Source organism: Triturus cristatus, chromosome 3_1, assembly GCF_964204655.1.
Source record: "Triturus cristatus chromosome 3_1, aTriCri1.1, whole genome shotgun sequence".
In the NCBI taxonomy this organism is placed as follows: domain Eukaryota; kingdom Metazoa; phylum Chordata; class Amphibia; order Caudata; family Salamandridae; genus Triturus; species Triturus cristatus.
The window spans coordinates 868,591,822-868,618,491 of NC_140583.1; the positions used below are offsets into that span (position 1 = coordinate 868,591,822).

The window sequence follows — 26,670 nt, forward strand, 5'->3', positions numbered from 1 at the left end:
TTACTCACACACATAGTCACTCATGCTAATAAATAATCAAACATACATTTATTTGCATATACAGTTATACACACACCACCACACTTACTTCTACGGAAACTTACACATACTTAGTCTTTTAAACAATCACTTATAGAAACACATACTTATTCATACAGGAACTCTTTCAATCTCTCACTCTCACATATACTCACTTATATACACCAATAGTCACATATACTAGTTTAAAACATATGTAGTTACTCATAAAGACACTATTGAGACAGTCATTCACTCACTAACACACCCATACACACACTCATCCACCCATACAGTCCTGCACACATGCTGTCTTCAACACATACAAAGAGTGAGTCACTCATTCATGCACCTATGCACTACGTAATACCCCCCACCGAACCATGCAGACACTCAGACTGATACTCAAAAAACCAACTAATAACCTATATAGACACCCATGTAGCTACTCACCAACCCATGCAGCCACTTATACACAAAGTGAGAGACTGATAGAGATATTTACATATTTAAACATTACTCACTAAGCCATGTATTCACTATGATACACTTAATCAGTCAGTTACACAATCAATTTTTCAAAAACAAATCATCCATTTAGACACTTATATACCCATTTATTCTTCCATCGACCTTGAGATATACATATATAAAACATATTTAATTTTCAGAAAAACACACATTCACTGGATGATGTCATCAGTGATGTCATTTGAGATGTCATCAGTGATGTCATGAGTGATGTCACTGACCATGTCATGAGTGATGTAATATGTGACGTCATCAGCAGTGCATTGCGGGCGCGCGAGTTATAGTTAGCTGAACTAACTATAACGGGGACATTTCAATGGTTTTGTACAAGTGAAAAGTCCAGCTAACTATAACACCCCTGAAACCTATGGTTTTTTCAGTGAATTTCTGAGGTTTTTTAAATGCTAATTCCTAATTATAACGTGCCTGAAACCTATGGTTTTTTCTGTGAATATATATATAAACACACACACATATATATAGAGATATCATAGCAATAAAAATAAACATTGTTCAATAAAGCATGTTGTTTAGAGCAACTGTACTAATAAACATAAAGTCATGCATGTATTACTACAGTGCAAATTCAAGTTTATTACCATAGTATAGTAAATTTGACACGTGAAAAAAACTTTTTATTGCCATGTGGATATTACAATTAGTTTAGGCAGAGAAGTAAATCTTACTGCACATATTTAAGCTCTTGCATTCTGGATTTGGTTAAATACCTTGATAGGAAGCTCTGGATGATAATAGAATAGAAAAACAGAAATAAAACATTCACTAGAACCATGCATTTTTACTAATCTGCCAGGTTTTTTAAAGTGATATTGCTGGTAATCGATCCCACAGCATAAAAAGTGCATTACATGGCAGTTATAGCTAATCTCTTCATTTATTTCAGCTTCATTCAGTTTAATGCACCTGCATTGATAGATTTTATTTTTTGTCTAGCCCAGTCATGCAGAAGCAAATGGAGTAATTAGCAAACACTTTATGGTACAGATATTTTTGCAAATGGAATGTGGGAGTACTACTTGGTGATTGTGTAAAAATGTATTTATAAAGAGCAATAATGAGTGATGATGAAGATTTGAACATGTGCTAATTATTACTGTGATGGTTGTAATAGAAAACAGATCCTCAGTGTAGCTAAAAAAAACTAACAAATATTTAAGGCAAAATAGCCAGCAAGTATAAAAAACATAAAGCCATATCAATGGACCAGAGCTTCTCTTCCTAGTCAGTTGCAGCACGTAATGCCAAAATCCATACATTTTAGCACCAGCGGTGGTCCTGGCATGTAAGTGTGGTGAGGCGGGCCGGGAGGGTGGGAAGTTGACAATTGACAGAATAGGGAGAATTAAATAAATAAATAATTCCTATTCCTTCGTCTGTTGACATCCACCCGCCCCACCGCGCTTACCTGCACAGACCGCTGCTGTTTGGCACTACATTTATGGTCTTTTTCTCAACTCAAACAAGTGGAGGAAATAACACCTTATAAGCAGAATCTACAGATAGGCACTAATGACCAGGTAGGAAGAATGCAGGAAGGCCTCGAAAACTAGCTAAAAAAACTTGAGTGAAAAAAGCTAACCCCTAATTTCTGCAGATCTGGCCTCATTGTGCCAACTTTAGTTCGAGTCTATGCTTACTAGAACAGTTAGGCTAAAATGAGTGATGGCGTAACTGTGACTATATAGGCAATTTATCCACATGGTGGTACAGATCTTGCCTGACTCTGATTTCTAAGTGAAAAACTAAACAACCATTTCAAAATAAAGTGTGAAAGTACAAAACTGAACATAGACTAAGATTTACTGAGTCAAGAGGAAAATTTAAACATTCACTTACCATTATACTAAATATGTACAATAGGTGATAATTACTGGCACGATGTTGCCCATGCTTGCGTAATGCTTGCAGAGGTGTTTTTATTTGATTTTTAAAAGAGTAAATATCCAAACACCAAGCAGATACTTGCCTGGTATCATCTGCACTCGAAGTTTACATTTCTGTGCCTTTCGAATCTACAAATTACCTACAAACTCACTCTAACAGAGAACCAATGGCAAATGAGGACAAGAGAAAATATTTTTCAGCGAAATATAGTTATCATAGTTGGTTATGGAGTATAAACTAGTAAAGAAAAGCTAACGATGAATTAAACAGTCTTGCTAAATTAAGCTGCATCTTAATCACAGTATTGCATCAAAAATTCAAAAGCATAATAAAACTGATCATGAACTACTGGGTGATAAAGATACCAACAGTGTGAATCGTTTTAGTTTTCTTACTGTACAGTGTAATTTGCACTTTTTAGATGGAGATTGGTTTTACAGCAATTCGTCTTAATTTACCACATCATTTCACTTAAATGACATTGAAAACCGATCTACAAATGATTGACAATATTCAGCTTAGGCTGTGCAGTCTGTAGCATAATGCAAAATGATTCTCAAATGCAAAATGCACTGTACACCATGACAGTTGTTCAATGCCATTTCCAGAATAATTACCGATTATGAGTGAACGCGGAATATATGCGAGTTGATCTGTGACAAAAATGTATGAGAATTAAATGTAAAATTACTAAATCAGAAAATAGGGACAATGCTGAAAAGATTACTCATCTATGATCTTCTCAGGAGATAGCATATGGAAAGAATAATGAGGTGTGGTGAAGCTAATGTATTCACCACAGGTGGGCTGTTATTCGGCTAATGGCATTGTGCTAAAATAATTTTAAGTGGAAAATCTAAGATGTTAATTTGCTATGGGTGTTACTTGGCATGTCTCTATGAAGCACACTTTGTAATATGAATCTGTCTTTCTTGACAAGGCTTTATTAAGCATTTTTATTCTGGGAAGGGTGATCCAAATTTAAATGCGGACGCCGTGGTAAACAGTCGTGAAGCAGAGAAAGAGAACAAAAGCCAAGAACCTCAAGAAACAAATGAAATCTAAATGAAAACGAACTATAAGTGAATGACGGCCACTCGAAGAGTGGATTAACAAAAACACCTGGCGTAAGTCAAGAAAATAACAGAAAAACAGTGATCATTTCATATTCAATATATTTATGCATATATTTTCATATATTATGTTTTCTAAAATAATAACTGAATGTTCACAACACTTGAGAAAAACCTGGTCCACAGGAAGACCTAGACAATATCCAGCAAATGCATGAGGACAGCTTTATGGACTGAACCTGCTTAGTAGCCACAAGACTATCCCAGGCCATCTGACCAGTAGGAAACCAAGCATCAAGAAGAGCACATTGGTGATGGAGGAGCTGCTCCATCACCATCATCAAGAAGAGTTATCCTACACTGTCACTTGTCCATGCTGTGCCTGAGAGTGCTTCCAGGAAGATGAACCTGACCAAAACCGAGTTCTTTATTGACTTTGCTTCATTGGTAGCAGAATGGGACAGACATTTCTGGCCAGATATAATGGGCAGACCTATCCCTCATTAGTAGTGCAGAACGTAGGAGTTTTTTGGACATAACTCTATCCCTGGAAGCACAATCCATAAATGTAGCATGCACTTTCTTTAAACACCTTCGCCTTCTAAAAAAGATTCTTCCCTTTATTGATACCACTTTGCATAACCCATTAGGGAAAACTATCATTCAATCATATCTTGACTGCTAATTTAAACTACCTTGAATCTCCATTCAAAATCTTACATCAATTAGAATGGGCTCAGAATGCTATTGTGTGAGCGCTTACAAAAACTGCCAAAGATTGCATATGTCTCCAGTAATACGATTGCTACACTGCCTTCCCATTTGATTTCAAGTAGCCTCTAAGGCCCTAACAATTATTCAAAAAGCCCTACACCTCATATCACCTCTCTTGCTGGGCAATACATTTTCCTTCTGATCAGCTACCTCATTTTTGCCTGCTACCACTAGGACTAGAACTGTCACTTCTGGAGGCAGTACATGGATTGTACTCCATCAGGGCGATGGAGTAAAATGTCGATTGCACAATCCAAAGTTAGATATATCTGCTGGCATCTCTAGTCATTAACAGGATTCAGTTGTTGCGGTTCCTGTCAATGAGTTAAGAGCTTGACGGATGGCTCTTTCATATACAACGGCTGCACATCAAACTTGCAACTTGTTTTTTGTTTCTTGAAAAACAAAATCCAAAAGTGGGATTTTGTTTTGGAAAAAACAAACACTAATGACCAGCATACTATGAGTATTTTCACCTATGGTATGGGTGTCATTTAAAAAAAAATCTTCCCTTCCCACCAAGTTTTTCACTGTGGGAAAGAATAGGTAAAACTAGCCATTCCACTGTCCTCTCTAAATTGTTCAGGCAGTCGAATGGCCAAACCTCCGAAAGACCTTACTCTTTTGGAGGAGTATGTCAGTGACTGAGCTGTAGTAGGCTCTGTTGGTGACATACTTGGGGTTTGTCCGACTGTTATTTAGGCAGGTGGACCTCCAGCTTGACAATGAGTGTGCTACATCCCCTTTGCGATGGTGTGCTCTCTGCCAAACTCAAAATCAGCCCGTTTTGTTTCTGCTGCAGAAGCCTAACTGTGGAACTATCCCTTTGGCAGAAACAAATCTATTTTGTTTAACATGCCACTTGAAAACCTGGCTTCTTAATTATGAAATAACTTCCAGCCTTTTTGTCAGCTTACTGTTAAGCTTTATGAGTTTGTCTTCCTCAAGCACCAAGAAGTATCTTTATACGAGTGCTCTACAAATAAATGATAACATAACATATTATAGTCTCTTTAAATGCATGTGGTTCTGATCTGAAATTAACTTTATTGAGGTTTGAGATGGCATCTCCACATTGTTTGACGTTATATCAATGTCTGGTTCAAATGGAAGGTAGCAACACCAGCTTTATGCAGGAGGAGAGTTTTGTGCATTACTTTATAAATGGTGCAACCACTGTCATTTGTCATGATAATAATAAAGAATACAAGAAATAGACCTTACCTTTCCAGCATAATGCTGAATGCCAAAGCAAAGTTCCATACGTTTGGGCCTCCAAAAATATTTGCTTCTGAGATTATCTTCAAATTTATCTAGAGATGTAAGGATATTTCGTCATTACTTAATGGTATCCGAATTTGCAATAAAAGTGAATTGCAAGATAACCCACCAAAGAATATAATTGTTTATAAAACAATGTAAAAGTAAATACAATTAGCATCAGCAGTATTCAGATGACTGGATTTGTCAACAATTCTCCTAAATACAGGAGGTGGAATTATTTACCTTTGCAGTTGATAAAGATAGAAATATTACAATGCAGCCGAGGCTTTCAGCACGTGTTTTTTGCACAAGATTGAACATCTGAGTACTTATTGATGCTACTTTCCTTTCACCTAAAGCCTGATTTGAAACTATATGTAATATTGATTTTTCTGAATATCAAAATTAGAATGCAATCCTTAACTTTGTAGCATATATCATACCAACTAAAGTCTGGTCTGTAGCTTGTGGAAATCTGCTTTCTTCATCAAGAAGAGAAAGTAGCCCCATTGGTTTCTGAAGGAACATGTCCAGGAGTGGGCGGTTATCTTCATATTCCACTAGGGTGGCATCAATTCCTTCATTCTGATACTCCATCTGTGGGGTAAAATGAAGAAGAAAATCACAAAACCGTTGAAACATTGCAGGCAAGATCCAGAAAGATTATTTAATTTTACAGTAACACTAAGGACAATGTCTTCAAAATACTGTTTAAACTGTGGCAAATATTAACAACCACACTAAGCTAAATCTGCACGATTTCTCTTTATAAACCTATAATCTACTTAAGACAATGAGCACCACTCTAGAACTCTACACACACCGATGGTAACATGGATTGGCTCAGCCATCAACATCAGATTTTGAAAGGACTCATAACAAGGAAATCAACATAAAACTAATTTAATGGACTCATTTTACCTAGCCAGTGAAAATCAATGAAATTAAGTAAGTAACATGCATATCAGCACGATGTTCTTCAACCCTCACTACTATTGTAAACACTGAATGATATTCAATAATGTTAGGAATATCTCTATGCGTGAAAGATGAAAACATATGGCCTAAATACATGACACTGTCGCTTAAGATAGCTGATATGGTAGCCAAAAGAAACATAGCACGGAAATGGGGGGAACCCAACCACTGGGGGTTACTGAATGGAAAGAGGATTTTGACTGGTGCTGCACAGCTGAAAAAGTGGTGTACCAAAGTAGGGGATGCCAAAAGAAATGGGAGAAGATCTGGGGCAGATTGTTTGCTTATAGAGGTCACTGAGATCCAGGCGATGGTGAAACTATAGAAGGAGGAACGTCAATATTTTTAATAATGTACCAAAAACTGTAAGTGTATAACGTTATGGACATTTGTACAATGATGATGCTCTCCTTATGATAGAACTCGGAATATGCCAAGTTTATGGTAAATAAAAAGATATAAAAAAGAAGAATATTAGGAACATCTGAACATAAGCCCTTAAAAAGTTCAAGCAGTACCCATAATTTTAATTTGAAAAAGAAAATAACATACGAATATTTACAGAAAAATTTACAAAGCAAAGAGACACCAAAGCAATCAAAATTGGATAAGGGGATACAGTGATATGGATTTGTAAAGTTTTGATGCAAAAAGTGTTGATAAAACACAAAGCGACAATCAGTGAATGAGCTTTTAGTACACCAGGAACCAGGCATGATTTCAGGCTAACTGTGATGAAGCAGAGTCTGAAAACGACAAACAGGTGTCACATAAGTCAAAGTTTTTACTTGCCATTTCATTTAATTTTGGGAGCACAAAGCCCTCCAGTGGGGCAAGGCTCGAAGGTGAAAATAGAGAGGGTCCCTCAAGTTTGGATATTCCTTCATCAAGGTTCTGCTATAAGTGGTATTGCAACATAAGCTTGGAGCACGGTTCTATAAAGAAAGAAATCACTTCACAGGTACAGTAGATTTGCAGCCTTGCGACACTTCAAGGATTACCTTCAGACTTTGTTACTTTTTTAAACCCCAAAATCCACCAGCACACCAAAGCTAAAGCTGTAGCTGTAGCTGAGAAGGACTCCACGAGACAGAATCCATTTACTGAGAGGATGTGCAGAACCTCTGTACAGCACAGGAGAAAGCTCTGGGCAGGATCAACATGGTTTTCTTGCTGACAGAGGGTGCACCATCCCAGGTGAATCCTAAACACTTTGTTGCGGCCTCCCGGAGATGGAAAGAATTACTATGTCTCACTTTTTTTTTTACTGCTGGGAAAGTTCCCCCGATCACTTCTGCAACACTCAGGTTCTATAGACAAGCTTCTAATCATTAAGCCTCTCTCCTGCTTGGGTTCCAACACAGTACAATACTCAGTAGTCAGGAGAGGAGTCCATCTATCTGCTTACTGTTGTACTATAGAAGGTAACAGAAGGCTAACCAACTGACACCTGGAGAGCAGTTCCAGTTAGCCAGTGCCAGCAGGAGGTCTTGCGTCTCCAGCTGTCATGTAGAGTCTTCTTTCTTAAAGATATTTTCTTCACAGGTCCAGAAATGTTCCAGAGGAGGTGGCGGTAGGGAGGTTCCAATCTTATCCTAAGAAATTCCCACTTCTGTTTTCAGTACTTCCTTTTCATATTTTCTGCAATCCATTCCAGAGTTTCTCAACCAAAGTGACCCTAGTCTTCTTCCACCTGCAGGAGCATTGGCCCTTTTTCTGGTTTTCTATACGCTTATGGTGTGCTCTACTGCTGAGGATGCTGACTGTTGTGGCCTATTTACAAGGGTAAACTTACAAGTGAGTAAATCTACACGTGCAAGTTTATCGCAACCCAAGCAAGCTGAAACACTTGATAGATTGGACTGTGTATTTCCACCCAAGGCATGAGCAAACAAACTTTGCTTCTTTTTAATCACCATGACTGTGAGTTGACTTAATTTCTTTTTCATATAAATGACCTTTACAAATGGTGCTGTGACTTGGATAGACTGATACATGCTCCAGATGGGCAGAAACGCTGCTGTTGTGGGTCCAGGGAGCTCCCGCTGTCTTGGACGTGCACTGCCAGATTGGACTTCATTCCCTGCAGACCCAGACGATGGACTTCCCTTGAAGAAACCTGAGACACGTGATCTTATAAGTTCTATTCGAACATACAGAGGTGAATTGCCTAAACAGTCAGTTGCAGTCATTGTGGACCAGGTAAGACCAAGGGACTGGGTCCTTAAAGTGTAGGAGGGAAACAGTTTCCAGCTCCAAGATGTTGGGCAAACATAGAACTGGAATTCTCTGTTTGGTCTTAGGTATTACCATTAGACCAAAATATGTTATTATTGTTTAATAGAGACAGGGTCTCTGTAAATGGTTAACTGACATTGAGCCTGAAGAACGTTTTTTGAAAATGTTGAGTAAACTGTTTTGTTGTGGATCCAAATGTAAAAAATCGACGAGTCTAGATAAAAATCAACTCACTCTGGAGCGTGGGACTACGGCTTGGTTTATAGTGAAGAAAAAAGATCACCATATGGCAATGTTTTTAGATAAATGGCAACATTTAACTTGTGATGACCCGCTTAGGCAGTAGCCCAAAGGAGGTTGATTTGAAAAAGGAAGGTTAGATTATTTAGAGGAGTGTCTGAGAGCAAGTGAACAGAAAGGCAAGCAGGTGAGTTAGTTAGAATAGGATACCTATCATGCATGGAGAAGCTATGTGCAAGGTAGACAATGGACAGAGCCAAAAAGTGACCATGGGAAGTTGATGAAATATGAGAAAGAAAAACAGAATGAGAAATACAATGAGGCATGTAGAGAGGAAAACATAGCAATAGAAAATGTTTTGTTCCACAGACACAACAAATGAAAGAATTATACCCATCGGCTCCACCTTCTGTTAAACTTGAGGAGGACCAGTTTATAGAACAGATACTATTAAACCATTCAAAACCGCCACCATATATAGGGTCTAAGACACAATATAGCTTTCAAAAATCAGGAAAACTAGCGATAGGAAAAATTCACTTGTAAGGGAGCAAGAACAACAGTAGCTAATTGATATACAGGATATAACAGAAAATGCAAAGAAAGCAACTAGACAACAAATGCAGCTAAACTACAGTGAAGAAAAGGTAGTACGTGAGCGGGTTGACAAGCTTTCTGGTGAGGGAACATCCATATGGGATGGTGAGCCACAAGTTCCGTGCTATTTTACAAACAAAATGAAATATAATAAACATCAAAATTAATACAGAGAAAGGCGGACCAGTACATGAACTGGTATTGGGAAAACTATTCACAGAAAGAACACTAAATTCAGATATTACCAATACAAGGGGATGTTAAGCTTGCAAATCAAATAGATAATGTTCATTTGGATGATGAGGATAGATTAAGCATACTCATCAGGTATGCAGAGTGATTCAGTGAAGCAAACCGCACTCCCCGTAAGAGAAGGGCCATTAAGAAGAGCGAAGAAGGGAAAATGAATCGAAACAATCAGAATAGCCAAATAGTGTGAACATAATGGAAAATAACATGGTTAACATGGTACTGCCCTTGAGAGAAGCACCAGGTTATAATGACGAGTATAACAATGAGGGCTCATGTACCTTTGACACATGTGGAACTGCAAATATTTGCTCCTCAATACCCTGACATTAGACAGGATAGGGAAGAATGGTACAGGCAAACTAACATACCACTAAAAATAGATCACCTAACATTAGAGGACATGGACTAGATGTTTTCCATGATTCTGCCAGATGGCATCTGTAAGAAAATAAGGAGGGAGGGTGATGCAGAACTGAAGACAGTTTGGGCAGAAATAGAAGCACAAAATAAGAAAAGAACTCCTTAGGAAGGCATAAAAGATGAGATGCAGCAATTACCAGAGAAACTGCTAAAGAAAATAGATAAAATATTATCACAAAGTAGATAAATTATAGCAAAATAAATATTGTAAGCAAGAACAAGAAAAGGTTACTGCTTTCTTCTTCAGGATGCTAAAGGAATTCTCTGAATCCAGCGGTCTAGAACTTTCCAGTGATAGCCCCCAAAATGCATTAGGGTCCTACTTTGTGAATAATCCGCAGAAAAACATTAAAGGTGCCATTTATCAGTACAACCCTACATGGTCCCATAAACAGATACCTTAGCTATTACAGTCGGCCCCATATTATGAAGAACTACAGTTAAATGCAAAAGATATTAAAGACAAAAAAACACAAAGATGAAAGTCCTCATAGCAAGGCCAGGAATTTAATGTATCTAGAGGAGGGCGAGGTAGAGGAGGACCACCTAGACCCTCCCCTGCCTAATCATATGTGCCACCAAGTTAATTTAATACCACACCTGCACAGCACCAACAGACTTGCTACAACTGTGGTGGCCAGGATAAATGAGCACGGGACTGCCATCATCTGCCCAGACAAAGAGGGAGAGGAACACGAAGAGGATCAATGAGCAGGGCAGACCATCAACACCAGAATACATAGAACCAGGCTACACAACAAGATAATAACTATTTTCACATGAAGAAATAGCAGAGACAGGTGATGTTAGCATACTATGAAGATGAAGTAGAACATCACCTCATAGACCTCAGTCCCTATGCGGGACAATAGGGGTGCCAGAGTAAAAAGGTACAGCGGCCTTTCATTCCAGTGGATGACATGGATCTGCATGTACTAGCAGAGGTAAAGGTGAATCAGTCACGTTCCTCTTAGACACTGGTGCATCCGGCTCATTTCTGACAGACACCTCTCTCGGGATAAAATAAGTCATCTGTGGGATTCACCAATGTGCTAAAAACAAACCCTATGTCAGCCCCACTCAAATATACTATAGAACCTTTTACGGACAAAATGTATTGTCCGATTTCTGAGACATGTACCCGTAGTCCCAAACATATTCTCTATCTTATCTACTCTGGCACCTGACAAAAACACTTTTCTGTGATTGATCTAAAGTATGCTTTCTTTTCTATCCCCGTGCATGAGAAAAGCCTGTATTTCTATTCCTCCTCAGCAGCTGGACGAAGTTACTGTTTTCAAAGAATCCTACAAAGCTATTGGGAGGGTCCCTAAATTATTTCATCAAGCATTAAAGAAGGAATTGGATGCGTTCCAATGCCATTAACCAACAACAGTAATTCAGTACATTGATGATTTGTTATTGACAAGCACCAGTGAAGAACAGTGCACAACAGATGCTGTAAATTTACTGAACTTCTTGACTGCCGGGGGACATAAGGTGTCTCCTGAAAAGGTACAATATGTTCAAGAAGAGGTTTCCTACATAGGACACTTCTTGTCAAAAGGGCAGAGACAATTGGATACAGAGCACATAAAATCAATTTTGGCTTTACCACCTCCAAGCACACAAAAACAGGTGCGTACATTTCTAGGAATGGCTGGACACTGCCGCCATTGCATTCCTAATTTTTCATTATAGGCACAGCCATTATTGGCTCTAACCAACAAGGAGCCACTGGTGTGGACATCAGAACATGAACACAGCTTTCTTGCCATTCATCAAGCTCTCTGTGAATCTTCTGCTTTGGGGCTGTCTGACTTTTATTGTTTAAATCATTTTATTAGATATGCTGTGAACGATAAAATTCAACCCACCTACAACCACTGGCCGGCGGGGAGTCTGGCAGTCAATTCAAATTTTATTAATGCGAATACAAACAAAAACAAAAGATTAAAACAAAGGAGAGAGTCCAAGAAGAGTAGAATAAAGCAGATATGTGGATGAAATCATAGGAAAGAGAGATCGGAAACCACCCACAGCTCAGGCTATGACTCAGTAGGGGTCTAGGGCTAAGTTTTCTTCGAAGGGGCGTGTGGTCACAGGGGCAGCCGTGGGGAATCGCAGAACTCTGAGGGATCGGGGGCAAGTGAGCTCGATGAATTCGGAGGATAGGTATGCCACAGTGGAAAACCCAGGTCTTATCAAACTTAGGCAACGTGTGGCTGATCCCCGCTGTGATCCTTTCCATCCCGACCACCACCCACAATCTGTGCATCCAATCTAGTTTTGTTGGAATAGCATTCGTGCCCCACTTTGCCAGGAGGACCTGCTTAGCTGCTCCCAATGCTAGGGTGATCACTCTACCCCTACAGGAGCGGAGAGGATATGTGAGGGGATTAGGAAGTCCCAACAGTATGTAGCCGGGAAATCTGTGAAGCTGCATCTGGAATATGTGATCAACTAATGGCAAGATGGAATCCCAGAAGGGCTGTAGCATTGGACTGAGCCAGAGAATGTGGGACAGTGTGCCCACCTGACCGCATTCGCACCAACATAGATCTCTGCTGCGGGGCCTCCACCTGCCCACACGTGCCGGGGTATAATACCAATAGTGCGCAATTTTTAGAAGCATCTCCTTCCCTGAAGTGCTGCACGATGAGGCCCGTGCCCTGTGTATAATGTCCATCCACTCTTTCGGGGAGAATTCCCGATCCAGCTCCGATTCTCATCTACACTGTGCTGGGGACTTAAGTGGATTCTTGGACTTGTTGAGAAAGTTGTAAATGTCTGACAAGAGACGTTTGTTGGAGGTGCGAGTAATTTACCAGATCTCGAATTTTGTAAGGAGCCGTCCTGCATGCACACGGACCCGAGGCTGCGTGACTCGATGGCGTAGAGCTAGGTACTGCCAGTACGCCTCCTTGGGGATCCTATAATGGGTCACCAACTGGGGGAAGTCCATAAATCCCCGTACATCAAAAAGGTCGCCAATACATTTACAGTTCACTTCTTGCCATTTCAGATAGGCATTCCCTATGAGGGCTGCGGGGAAGTCCAGGTTCCCAATGAAAGGGGTCAGGGGTGACATGGCTGTAGACAGTTGACATTTCTCCTGGACCTTGTCCCATACCTTCATGGGAGCGCGCAGGACTGGGAGAGGTACACGCCTTGTGGGCGATGTCGCCTGGGGAGCCAGGGTACCTTCCAGATGTGAATCCCAGCCAAGCCCCTGTCCATGAAGCACCAGTGCTTTTCCGACTCCAGTTGGTACCATTCCACCATCCAGCGCAGTTGCTCCGCCTCATAGTAGCAGCCAAGATGGGGGACCCCAAGGCCTCCGTCTTCCTGTCGCAAATACGTGAGGTGTCGAGCCATGCGCGGTTTCTTTCCTCCCCAAATGAAGCCATTAATTAGTTGCTGCATTTGGGCCAGTATCGTGGGCGGCGGACATAAGGGGAGCGTCTGCATTATGTAAAGCAGACGTGGCAGAATTGTCATTTTACCTGCAGCTATCTTGCCCAACCAGTAGAGGACATGTTTCTTCCAGCTGTTTGTTTCTTGGCGCACCGTGGCCAGCAACTCCGAGTAGTTCACCTGGGCTGTCTTTACGGTAGTCGAAAAAACCCAGAGCCCCAGGTACGTGATATCGCTGACAGCCCAAGAGAATGGGAAGAGCTGCTACAATTGAAGTCGGTCCGCCACTGGGATCGTGAGACTCAGCGCCTGAGTTTTCTTCAGGTTAATTTTGAAACCTGACACCGCGCTAAAGGCGGCAACCTCCGCCAACAAGGGTGGGAGAGAGAGCAATGGACGAGACAAGTAAAGGAGCACGTCATACACATACAGTGAAATCTTATGCTTCCTATCGCCCATCCGGAGCCCGGTGACCATGTGTAGTTGGCGGACCCGTTCAGCAAATGGCTCCATGTACAGTGCGAAAAGAAGAGGGGAGAGTGGACATCCCTGACTTGTGCCGCGCTCAATCTGGAAGGACCTGAAGACCACCCCGTTGACCCGAATGCGAGCCTGCTGCCCATGATAAACACAGCTCACACACTTCCGAAATCCCTCCCCAAGTCCAAATCGGCAGAGGACTTGTTGCAAATAGGGCCAGTCGTCCCTGTCAAATGCCTTTTCGGCATCCACCGACAGGAGTATCGCCGGGATCTTGTTGCGCTGCGTCTTATCCAAGAGATGGCACAGTCGTCGAGTCCCGTCGCTACAACTGCGATCTGCGATAAAACCCGACTGATCCGTGTCCAACAGACCTTGCATGTGCCTGGACGGCAAAATGCTGGTAAAAATATTTAAGTCCACGTTAGGCAGGGAAATGTAGCGGTAAGAGGCGTGCTCTCGAGGATCCTTTCCAGGCTTGGGAATGACCACTACCTCCGCCATGGCCCTCAATGGGGCGAGTTTCCCAGTGGTGCTAAAAGTGTCGGACAGAAGCGCCAGGAGGGGAGCAAGGTCCGATGCAAAATCTTTATAAAAATAAACCGGGAAGCCATCCTCGCCTGGAGCCTTACCAGCCAACAGCCTCTCAATAGCTTTCAAAACTTCCTCAGGGCAGATATCCGCCTCCAGGGTGGTTGCAATGGAGTCCAGCAGTGGGGTCACTGGCGCCGCTTGTGCGTATTCCTCAATCGCAATAGGATCCAGGCTTTCAGCTGAGTATATCGCCTTATAGAAGGCCTCAAATTCGGATGCAATTTCCCCATCCGCTTCCAGGGTCTCACCCCGTGCAATCGTAAGTTCCGCAACCCGACATGTCGCCGTCTCTGCCTGAAGAGCGTGTGCCAGAAGTCTCTCAGCCTTGTTCCCCCCTCATAGTAACGCTGCCAGGTGCGGAGCAAAGCATATTCTGCGCGATCGAGATCTAGCGCTTGTAGTTGCTTTCTCGTTTGCGTGAGAAGTCTCTGTGTTTGAACCGCCCCCATACAGCAGTGAACCCCCTCCAGCTCCCGGATTTGATCCTCTAATTCCACTCTTTTAGCTTTACGGTCCTTGCTGAGGTTCGCCCGATAGCAATACCGCACCAGCGAAGGACAGCCTTCAAGGCATCACAGAGCGTGCCAACCGCGACGTTGTTCAACTCCAGGTAGGTTTCAATAGCACCCCTTAACTCGGTTATATTAGCATTGTGTGTAAGCAAAGTGCGCCACAAATGCTGCCTCTGGGAGCCGCCCGGGAGGATCAGCATTAAGACAACCGGGGAGTGATCTGAGAGTGCCGCTACCCCAATAGAGACATCGTCAGTGGACACCGTGACCCTGGGCGAGGTCCAAAAGAGATCGATGCGGGCATACGTTTGATGTACCGTGGAAAAGAAGGTGTACTTCTGCGCTGATGGGAAGCGAAGGCGCCAGGCGTCCGTAAGGCCAGCTTCACTCTGTCTCTGTAGCGTTGAGTCAGAGATCGACCCCGTATGTCCCGCCCTAAGTGTTGACCTGTCCAGATCAGCAGCCGGAACCAAATTGAAGTCACCCCCGACAACCAAGTCTTCATCAGGAGACTCCAGAAGTAGGTGTAACGTATTCCGCAAGAAAGCTTAATGGTGCTCATTGGGGCTATAGACCGAGGCTACCTTATGTACTCACTCTCCCATTAATACCCGCAGGGCCAGAAGGCGCCCGGCGGTTTCAGCGAAGTTCCCCACTACAGTCCCCTGGAAATGCGTGCCCAGGAGGATCATCACCCCAGCCTTCTTCCCCGGCCCAGATGAAAAATATTGTTTATCGAACCATTTGGATCGGAGCCTCTTCCAGTCCACTTGCATGAGGTGTGTCTCCTGTAGGAGGCAAATATCGCACTTAGCATCTCTCAGCAAGGCCAGAAGCGCACGTCGCTTCGCCGGCGAATTAATGCCCCGCACATTGAAGCTGATGATTACTACTTTAAGACTAATCATGGGCCAGCATGAAAAGGCACCTCTGTGCACCCACCCAGTCTGTCGCAGTAAAGAACCAAGTGTGACAGAGTACCCACTCCCCCCAGGACTCCACCACTGGGCAGCCAACCAAGCCCTCCCACCACCCCCCGCAGCACCGCGCCGTGTCGTCAAGCCTACTGGGGCAAGCTCTCTGCGTATATATGGAGGTAGAACCTGGGTGTCTGGCAGAACAACTAGCACACTTAGGGTGTGGAAATGCCGGGAAGATGCACATGTAGCGCCCCCCCACTGAGCCCAGCCATCCCAGCCTCCCCCCATGGTGGTCCCATCCTCTCCGAACTCACCCGCCACCCCTGGCCACCAAAGTCGAAGGTGCACCCTACCTATCCGTGGGCGAGCTGCAGATCTCTCGTGGGTGGAGAAGGAAGGAAAGAAGAGATAGAGAAGGATAAAATGCAGAGAGAGAAAGTAGAAAACACACAAAAAAATCAATGACAGGAACTAATCGCACCAACGTGCAAGGGTCCGTGTGTCTGGCGGTTGGTCATCACCATCCGGAAGTTGGGACTCCCCCACCGAAACCGATATCTCGAACCTCTGGTCTCAGACCCATCATGATATCATCAGTGCGCAGGTTGACAATCACCAGGGGCCATCAATGGTTTCAGTCTGCTGAGTTCTGAGTGCCCCCCCTAGGGCCTCGTCACCTGCCCGCTCTCGACAGCTTCCCAGTTGATGGATCTCCCTCCGCCACGTCTGAATCCTCTGCCACTGTCAGAGCACCACCAAGTATGGCCTTCGCTTCCTGTAGGCTCCGCACGCCATGCGTTTCATTATTCCAGACAAAGGACAGGCATAATGGATGCCCTCACCGGTACCGGATTCCCTATTCACGAAGGAGGGATGTGACCGGCCGAAGTTCCCTACGCCGCTACAGGGTGAGGGGTGAGAGATCCTGGAAGACCCCAAGCTGAAGGCCCTAGAATTCCACCGTCGATGAGTCTCGTGTGGCGGCCATGATAATCTCCTTCTGTCAGTAGGAATGTCAGCAAGTCAAGATGTCCTGTGGCTGGCCAGGGCCCGAGGCGGGTCGGCCGGCCCGATGTGTTCGATCCAAAGTGACCTCCTTGTCTCGCAACTCTGAGGCCATATGTTTAAAGAGGCGAAGGACCCATTCTTCCAGCTTGCCACAGTCTCCTAGAAGTGGCACGTCCTTAATACGAATATTAGAGCGCCTCTACCGGTTTTCAAGGTCTTCCAGCTTGAGGTATAGCTCGTCGTTCCGCTCACGGAGGCCGATAAGTTCCCGGGCCTGGGTGGTAAGCTCCTCCTCTCGTCTGTCCCCATTGCGTTCCAGGGTGTCCACCCTGTCCCCCACTTTGTTGAGTTCCATCCGGAGCTGCTTGACATCGAAGGCCATTTCTTGACATAGTCTAGTAAAGTCTTCCTGGACAGAGCTGAAGAGCTGCTTCATAAACTCCTTCGTGACTGGCTCAGCAACAGGGCCTGCATCTGATTCCAAGCCCGGTTCGCCAAACTTTTTCCCCCCGTTTTCTGGAGCAGGTCTTTAATGGATGTATCCTTGCTCATAGTGTCTTTTCTGGCTCGTGGGGTGGTCTTGGCCACAGCCGGCAGGGCTCAGGGCTTCGCGGCCCTAGGTGTGGAGAAAGGGACTACGCCAAACGACAACAGCAGCAGGGGGTATGAACACGGACCAGGACAGGGCCTCCTCACACGGGGCGTTCAGTCTCAAGTCTAGCCTCACCCCGCTAAGGGTCGTTGAGTAGGCCCCTGTGGTATTGTTGTTGTCACACACTAAGGACCCCGCAATGACCGGCAGACAGCAGCTTCCCAAAGCGTGTGACAGTGACTGTGGGGCCCCACTACAAAGGTTCAAGTTCACCGCCAAGCGCCGCCTCAGAGCAGGGTACCTCCAGTTCCCAGCGTGGCACGGGCACAACTGCAGACACGCAGCTCTGGTACTCAATCCCTAGCATCTGGGGCCCCCCGGACTGGCCCGCTTGCGCAGAGGGGTCTCAATCCAGCTGGAGCCCCCCGCAGCAGCGAGAAGAAAAGAGGCCAGAATGCAAGGCCTAGGTCACCTCAGCTGCAGAATTAAGCAGGGAATCACTGCTCTCGAGGGTGATGAGTGGGTCTGTGTCTGGGAGATCCCCCTAAGCCTCAACGAGTAAGCTGACGAGTCCTCAAAGGCTCTCCACTGTAAGGCCGGGCCCCAGGACGCTCCCAGTCTGTGTCATGCAGGGCCTCTGCCCTCCGCCACTAACTCTGGCCCTCCAGGTGCAGTGGTACAGCTCTTCTCCATCACCTCTCTCATGGGCCGCCAATGTGCACCCGCTGCTTTGCGCGGTGCGGGTCCACCTCTCACACTTTGTAGGCCGCTCTATGAGGCGCCGCCACCCAGCTCCAGACCTACACCGCAGCCACCACCGCCTCAGCCCGTCTCCAACTTGCCTCTCTGGCCGGGGGGGTCCGCCGCCAGCGTCCTCAGATTGCAAGCTCCCGGAGCTGGCCTCGCCGCCCACTCTCAGTTACGACCCCAGGCCTCACTGAAGATGGCCGCCTCGTGGTCGCCGGGCCCAGGCCACAGGCAGGAACTCACGCAGTTCCTTAGGAGGCAGCAGACTCCTGGCCTCAAGTCCCGCACCTCCTCATTCCGCAGTGCAGTGCGCTCAGGGCTCCACCAATGTCAAGAAGGACGGATGACACCACAACCGGACCTACTCCACCACCACCTGCATGTGCACATGCATAGATGTAATGTTTTAAATGCAGCAACCTTACTACCTCATGTTGAGAGTGCATGGCAACAGTTTGACAAGGTGGGCCAAGGGAATGCTTTTGCAGACAAGGTAGTTAAAGAAATAGCAAGAGACACTTCCAGACTCATGTTTGTGACACAGGTACCTAGGGAACAAATGACTATTAATATAACATTGGAAGGTATTCAGGACGTGCATAAGGATGCTACTGAGGAAGAACAAAAACAATGGTCTGTGACTGGCACACATTTGAATGGTTGCTGGATGGACAAAACCGGAACACAGTATATGCTACCATATAAGTATTTTTACCCAATGATTATGACAATATAAAACCCTGTTTTGGGTCAACTAAAACATCAGGAAATATGCTGCAGAAATCTGTCATAGTTATATGGTGTGTGCTCAGCAGAATGTGAGGAAAACAACTCCAGTACCTAAAGGACACTTTGTGAAACCAACAATGCCCTTCAGATCAACTACATCGAAATGCCCCCCACAAACAAATATAGGTACGCATTGATGGTAGTCTGTATGTACTCCAAGTGGATAGAGGGACACCCAGTAAAAAGTAATGATGCGATTTCAACAAATTACTGCGTGGTGAAGGAACTCATACCACTATTTGGCATGCCAAAAGTTATCTGGTATGAAAATGGAAGCCACTTCTCTAACAGACTGATGGAGCTAGTGTGTAAAGCTTTATGGGTAAATCAGAAGTTCCACTATGTCTATCACCCAAAAGTAGCGGTTGCAGTGGAAAGGAAGAATGGTGTGCTCAAAAATAAGAAAGTAAAAATATATGCAGGAATAAAATTGACATGGATGGACCCACTGCTGATTGCTCTGATGAGAATGAGAGCAATTTCTAATACAAAAACAAAACTGAGCCACCATGAAATAGTGACAGGGCGGCCAATAGCAGCCTAGAGGGTTCCAGAAAAAGAAATGACAACTGCCATGCCAAATGAACTGATGAGAGACGATTGTTTTGCCTTGACTGAACGTCTTGCTACTATTAACCAGAAGGTGAAGGAGGCCTTGTCAGAACCCCGGCAAGGTAGAGGGCATCATTTCCAGCCAGGAAACTGGGTGCTGATTCTCAAGTTTCCAGAGGTCCAACTGTCTTCAGCCTAGGTGGAAGGGCCTTGGGCAAGTCCTGTTGGCTACGCAAACTGCGGTCAAATGTTACAACAACAAGAATTGGATGTGTCCCATTTGAAGAGGGCGCCACCACAAGTGACGCTGCTACCATCTACTATGACCACAGTGGAAGGATTTCAACAACACCTGCAACCACTCAGAAACAAGACAGCACCATACAACCTGAGATCACAGAAGAAGAAATATGTCTGAGGGAACTGGATGAAATATTTGAGCTACTGTTAGGAGAACTAGCAGATCCAGTAATTGTAGCCCTCACCCAGCCCACCCTGAATTAACCAACTACTCTTGCAACGCGCCAGTACATACGTGGTCTACAATTACTACTGTCAGACTAAGGACAAAAAAATTGAAGAAAGTGATGAACAGGTACTGGATGAAATATTGAGCACATCTGGGATCAAATCAGACCCTAGCACATATTTAAATGTTAACTGAATATCAGACACAGAGTAAGAATTGCAAAAGTTCATCTTGGTAGCCCAACCAATGGTGTGATATCTGAACTAAGAGTGGATGTGACACCTTAGTTAAGATTTCTGTGAGTACCCAAACTACTACAGCTTCCAGCAAAGGACATTACGCCTGAGAACTACCCCACTGCGAGCAATTTGCCAACCAGAGACATTTGCATTTTCACCCCTTGGGACAAGTTGTGGTATATACCTAATAATAGATAAGCAGGTCATTTGCGTGGCCTGGAGCATATTTTGCCATAATTCAAAATGGGACATACAATTGGGCCAGGGACAAAGGCTGTTCTAACTGCAAAACAAGAGTTGATCAAGAGAATGTTCAAAAGGTGTTTTGCATCCCACTTTTCTTTCGCTGTGATAACTGTACTATTCATCATTGCCATTTTTAGGTCTCGCCTAAGCAGCGCGCATGCGCTGCTTAGGAGACCTTGACCTCGAAGCTCCTTTTCGAAGCACATACTCGTGCTTGTGGTGGCATACACCTTGAGGGAGTGAGCAGCGGCGTGCCACAAGCACGAGTATGTGCTTTGAAAAAGAGCAGACTGCTCTCCCCAGCGCGCGCGCACCACTCGCGGGTGCACCCCTCCGCCTCTCTCTCCCGCTGCAGCCTGCATGCCTTTTTTTTTTAAACTATCAGCGTGAGGCGCGTGCGCTTGTTTTCCTTTAGGTTTGTATCTCTTTGCTGTTTATTTTCTCTCACACGTATTGCATTTCTCTAGTTTCCCACGTCTGTTTTCCATTTCTCTCTTTAGTTCGTTCTCTCACTTGGCAATTCTCTAACTACATTTTTCATATTTTTCTCACTCTTTTTCTTTTGCTATTCAGTAGTATTTCTTTATTTTCCCGTTTCTATTTGACTAGTGTTTATGCTATGCTTTCCATTCATCATGAGCTTTTCCACTGTGAGATCGTCGTTCATAACAGCAACGTCGTGTCTTGCCCTCCCTTCCCTCCTCCCACTCTGTGTCCTTCAACCATCCTGCACTTTCTTTATTTCCTGCCTGCATACTTCCACTTCCTCTTCCCCGCTCTCAGGTATTTCTGGCTTTAGTGATGGTGGGCGAGAGGGGACGTGGACTGGCGATCCTTTTTGTGACACATGAGGATGGATTACATACATTTGCCTGCATTCCCTGATGGGCTTCCATAGGATTAGATTACCAAGCTTTTTGTTCAACTTAATGACCTGAGGAAGTATGTCATTGCAGAAATGCCATGTGCGGGTGGGTATCTTTGCTCTTATGTTGTGTTTAGGTACACGTGGGTTGGGTTTGCAGCATGTTCACTTTTTTGCACTTATCAATGCATATGACCTCTGGTGGTAACGCTGGGCTCATGTGGTGGCGATGAAAACATGTGTAGGACCACTTAAAATCTGTTTCATGGCTTGTTTTAAACCTAAACCATCAGTGTGGCTAACTATTGAAGGTAAGTCATCATTGGCTAATGAATGCATTATTATGTGAAAGAACATTGTTAAACACAGCTCTCGTTGATTAGTACATTGTTGTGTCCCGTTTTATTTTATTTTTTAGCTCAGTCACTGTTGATTTGTGCATTGTGATGTCAAGGTGCATTATTAAAGCTCTGCCATTGGTTCATGCTTTGTGATGTGAAGACTTGTTTTTAAAGTTGGGTCATCAGGTCGTGCATTTTGATGTAATAGCTCATCATTCAGGCTTACCATGATTGGTCATTGTATTGTGATATTATAGCTCGTTATTAAAGGAGTGCTATCATTGTTTAGTTCATTGTGATGTTCAACTTCATTAATAAAACTCTGACGACATTAATCAATGCATTGTGATATACTAGCCTATATTGAAAGCTATGCCATCAGTAGTTGTTGCACTGTGAGGTCCTCGGTAAACTCAGATCTCGCCAGAAATCTTCATTGTTATGTTATGTTAATGTATTAGTGGAGTGCAGAATTGCAATGTAAGTGCATGTTCGGTGAGTTTCTTGTTGCTGACTAAAACACTACTACAGTTAGCACACAGATGAAAGTTGAAACCTGGCAAGGCGAACCAAAGACAAGTGTAGAGGAAAGATTAATGAAACAAGCATTGGCATAGCCAATAGGTCTCGCCTTTGGGACCTTATAAGTGTTTATCCATGCAACAGTTAATGTTGTTGCAGTAAGGATATTGTGCTGCATAACTAAACACTTATAAGGTACCAAAGGCGAGGACTATTGGCTATGCCAATGCTTGGTACGTATGAAATGTATCAGCAATGTGTACAGTGCCTTGAACATGGTACAAAAGGTTCAGACTCCATCCTCCAAAGGATTATCATGAGAATGTCACCATACACAAAATGAATGGCTATCACAGGGAAATGAATGTCGCAAATTGTTGGATATGTTTAAAAATCCAGTTAGAAAAAGGAATGCCTTTCCTGCACCTACCTTTGCCATACAATGATTCATGTGTTATTAGATATATAATGCACATTACTTGGGCCCAAAGAAAAGAGCAGTTTGACCTACAGAAGAGATATAGGTCACATATAATTATAGCAGGGTGTAAGGATCACTTTCAGAGGCCGCTTGAGGATGTGAAGGAGAACTCAGCCGCCGCGTCTCTTCTAAATTTTACTATTATGTCCAAGGAAATCTAGGAATTTCCTTTTGCGGCAGAATTGTTCAGAGATAAAAGACACTTATACTCAATATCTTAGGTTGTTAGCTAACACTACAGGAACCCTTTGAATACATGCCAAGGGATCACGAACAATAGTGGGAGACGGTATATGTAACACTACATTTTCACTTTCCAATGCCTGTTGACTTAGCATTCTCTTGTATGCAGGCAATTAAACTCATTGGGAATGTGGGTTAAGGGTCTACTCTTGGTTATCCCCAAATTGGGCAGGTACTTGTTACCTTGGGGTAGGGTTTTCTCATATCTGGCACCACCCTAATGAATATGTCCATAAGCATAAACTATACAATAGTCTGGCAAGAGGATAAAGGAAAGTAAGTCAGACAAATATCTCAGCCCAGGAGGCAGGGGATGTAGTGCTGGGCCTGTATTCCCAAGCAGAGGTAGCCATTAATTCTAGAGGACTGCAACAGTTAGGTCGCCTGTTGGAAGCAACAATAAATGGGGTTGCTAGTGCACTAGAAAACATCACAGAAGAGATGGTAGCGATGAGACAAGTTGTACTCCAAAATAGTATGATTTTAGATATGCTCCTCACTGAGAATGGATGAGTCTGCAGAATGATCCAATCCTAATGTTGTTCCTTCATACCTGACAATGCCCCAAATTCCTATAAGGCCATAGAAAACGTACATGACATCAGAGTTCAATTGCATGATTTGACTGAACAAATGCCAGGGGACAACATTTCTGCACTATTTGGCTCATAGGGATAGACCATTCTCAAATGGATAATAGTAGTGATAGCAGGCCTATTATTATTCTGCTGTTTTGTGCAGTGTTTCTCTGCTTAACGAGCACCTGTGTCATGTCTCTTTGGGCTTCCCTACGGCCTAACCCAGTTAACATTGCCATGACCAATGCCATTCAAATGCAAGAAACTGTCATTAAAGAACTGTTAAAATAGAAATAGACTAAGTAGCGGTGGGACTAATGTTTGAACGAAGGTTCAAAAGGGCGGATTTGTGAAAGCCAAGAAGATAAAAATATAGACTTGAACCATCGTCCAAACATGAGAAATTGCTTCCCTATTCCGAATTGCGCTTCTATAATGGGTTTTTAAACATCTCAGGTTTCTGTAAAGTGACTCTTGAGGTAAACGTGAACTTTTCATTTCTTGCTTGCTAATTATAAAATGCAGGTGCAGCAGGCACGCAAGGCTGTCTTATCTCAGCTATGTATGGTTTGAGGCCTTGAACTTTAAGAGAACTGAGAAAAAGAATTAGTTAATTTGCAGTGGCTCTTCTGCCAGATCGCTCATTTATGAAAATTGTGTTTTTATGTTAGATGAAAGTGGCATCTGCTTGAAACTGTAACTCCTATAATATGTAACCAGGAAACACCATTCAGGGGAGGTAAGGGCACTTGCAAAAGGAATGTCATTTGCTTCAAACAACAGCCTTGAAACTGAGATAGGAGACAAGCACAGGCCCCTCAAATGTTTTCGCTGGAAATCTGCTTGGCTGTTAGATTTTATCTTTCCTTTTGAAGTATAACTACCTTTCCTTTGAAGTTTGGACATTGCAGATGCATGTGGATAATAAGTTAGCATTTAAATGTAAAGCAATGAATGTTCAAAATATAAGGAACATCACTACCCAAGCAATTTAAAACACTTGACAGATTGGACAAATTATCTTTTACATTACTCTTTCACATAGTGTTGACTTACATCTCCCTACACCCTGAAATAGGGGATGGAGGCAGAACAAATGTCAAATATGACAGCAAAGTTCCAATTATAACTGTATTTGATGCTCCAAACACCAGGAGAAGACCTCCGCAATTGGGGAGAAGGACTCTGTATGGTAAAGTACAGGGAAAAGTTACAACGTTTATTTAACTTTTAAAACAGTGACAAAACATTTTTATGTTAAAAACTTAACGTTACTTTAAGATATTTATTGGAAATGTAGAATAATATAATAGGATGTAACAGCATTACTAATTTAGCTTTAAATTAAAAAAGTAATTATTTTGAGTACAGTAAGTTCAAATAAAATTATTTTTCTGAAATTAAATTTGAAAAAAACCAACAGAAAGAAAAAAATGCATATTATTTTATTATGCATTTAAAATTCTGAGTTGATGTATAAAATTATTTAATAGTAATTTAATATTAATGTTACATTATTTTTAACATTTAATAAGGTTAATAAAATATTTTAAATAAAATGTGTTTATATTTTTTAACAGTGTTTAAACAGTTTAAACAGTTAAATAGGTAATTTTAATTTACTTTAGTTCTTATGGGGTTTTATTTTATGTTTCTTCCTCCCTTATTTTCTAGGGGAGTATTTTGCAGTACCAGTGGTTGGCCATGTGTGGTGCTAGACTTTCTTCAGCTAAGTGGTGGAATACAGTTATGACTGTTTTGGGTCCTTGTTGGCTGTAGTAACTATAAAGGGCAGATTGTGAGCAATGGGCTAACTCTTTTGTGGGTCTCTCTCTAAACCCCTCACTAACCCCCCAGTCCCTCCTCACTCCTTGCCTAACCCCTTCCCTTTAGTAGTAAGTTGTTCCCTTTCTAGCTACTCCCTCTCACACATCTACTACTATAATGTATACTTATACGTGTGGAGTTCTCTGCAGTCAGAGTAGATAACTCCATACATCAAAGATAAGAAAGGTAGAGGCGTAGACCTTCGCATGTGGGTGTGTGAATAGCATTCTGAAGTATGTTAGTAATACTATTGCAGAACTACTAATTTACTATAAATGCAGTTTGTGAATAGGCCCAAGAATGTCTAGGGTGACTTTGGGTTGAAATGGTTGCAGTCCCTGACAGTCCAATCTGACATTTCCAAATCAAAGGAGTCCTATGTGTGAAAGTTGCCACCTGCCCTGTCCTCCTGACAGATAGCTTTTCCTTGCTAATTGACTACTTTGTGATAACACCCTTACCTTTTGGCTCTCAAGGCATTGTCTTCCAATTGGAGTTTTTTTTTTTTATAAATCTTTTTTTTATTAAGACATAAGACAACTTTACAACAAAAAACAAAACAAAAACGAGCAGTCTCCCGGATTAGCACATCATCTAGGATAAACACCTCTCAAATATAACAAAAAATGAAGACAATAGCAGCAATGACAATATGAGCACACAATGACAATAATCTTTAAGGTGACTTCCTGTCCACACTGTAGGTGGCGTCAACAGCAAAAGGGGTACATAGAAATCCTCTGTCCTCGTTCCAAGGGCCCTAAACCTTTGTCCATTTACCTGGGCAGCCTCTACTTTCGTATATCACCCTTTCGGCCTGCATGCACCAGTCCATGTCCCTCGCCCAGTCTGAGCGTTTTGGTGTTGTTCCCCCCTTCCATGTTCTGGCAATATTCAGTTTTGCAACAATACAGCCCAATGAGACCCATAGTTGTTTGGTACGATTAAGATCGGTGGCC

The 26,670-nt window shown here is 43.1% G+C and overlaps 1 protein-coding gene across 4 annotated transcripts in view; it reads right to left on the reverse strand.

Moving 5' to 3' along the window:
• The window catches only part of MYO3B (myosin IIIB), a 2,253,613-nt gene that overhangs the window by 843,435 nt on the left and 1,383,508 nt on the right, over positions 1-26,670 (reverse strand). For all 4 annotated transcript variants that reach the window (XM_085645333.1, XM_085645331.1, XM_085645332.1 and 1 more), the window contains 2 exons: positions 6,008-6,161; positions 5,526-5,614 (listed from right to left, as the gene is read on the reverse strand). In XM_085645333.1, coding sequence (XP_085501459.1) covers positions 5,526-5,614; positions 6,008-6,161 — 243 coding nt within the window. The remainder of the gene's footprint in view (positions 1-5,525; positions 5,615-6,007; positions 6,162-26,670) is intronic.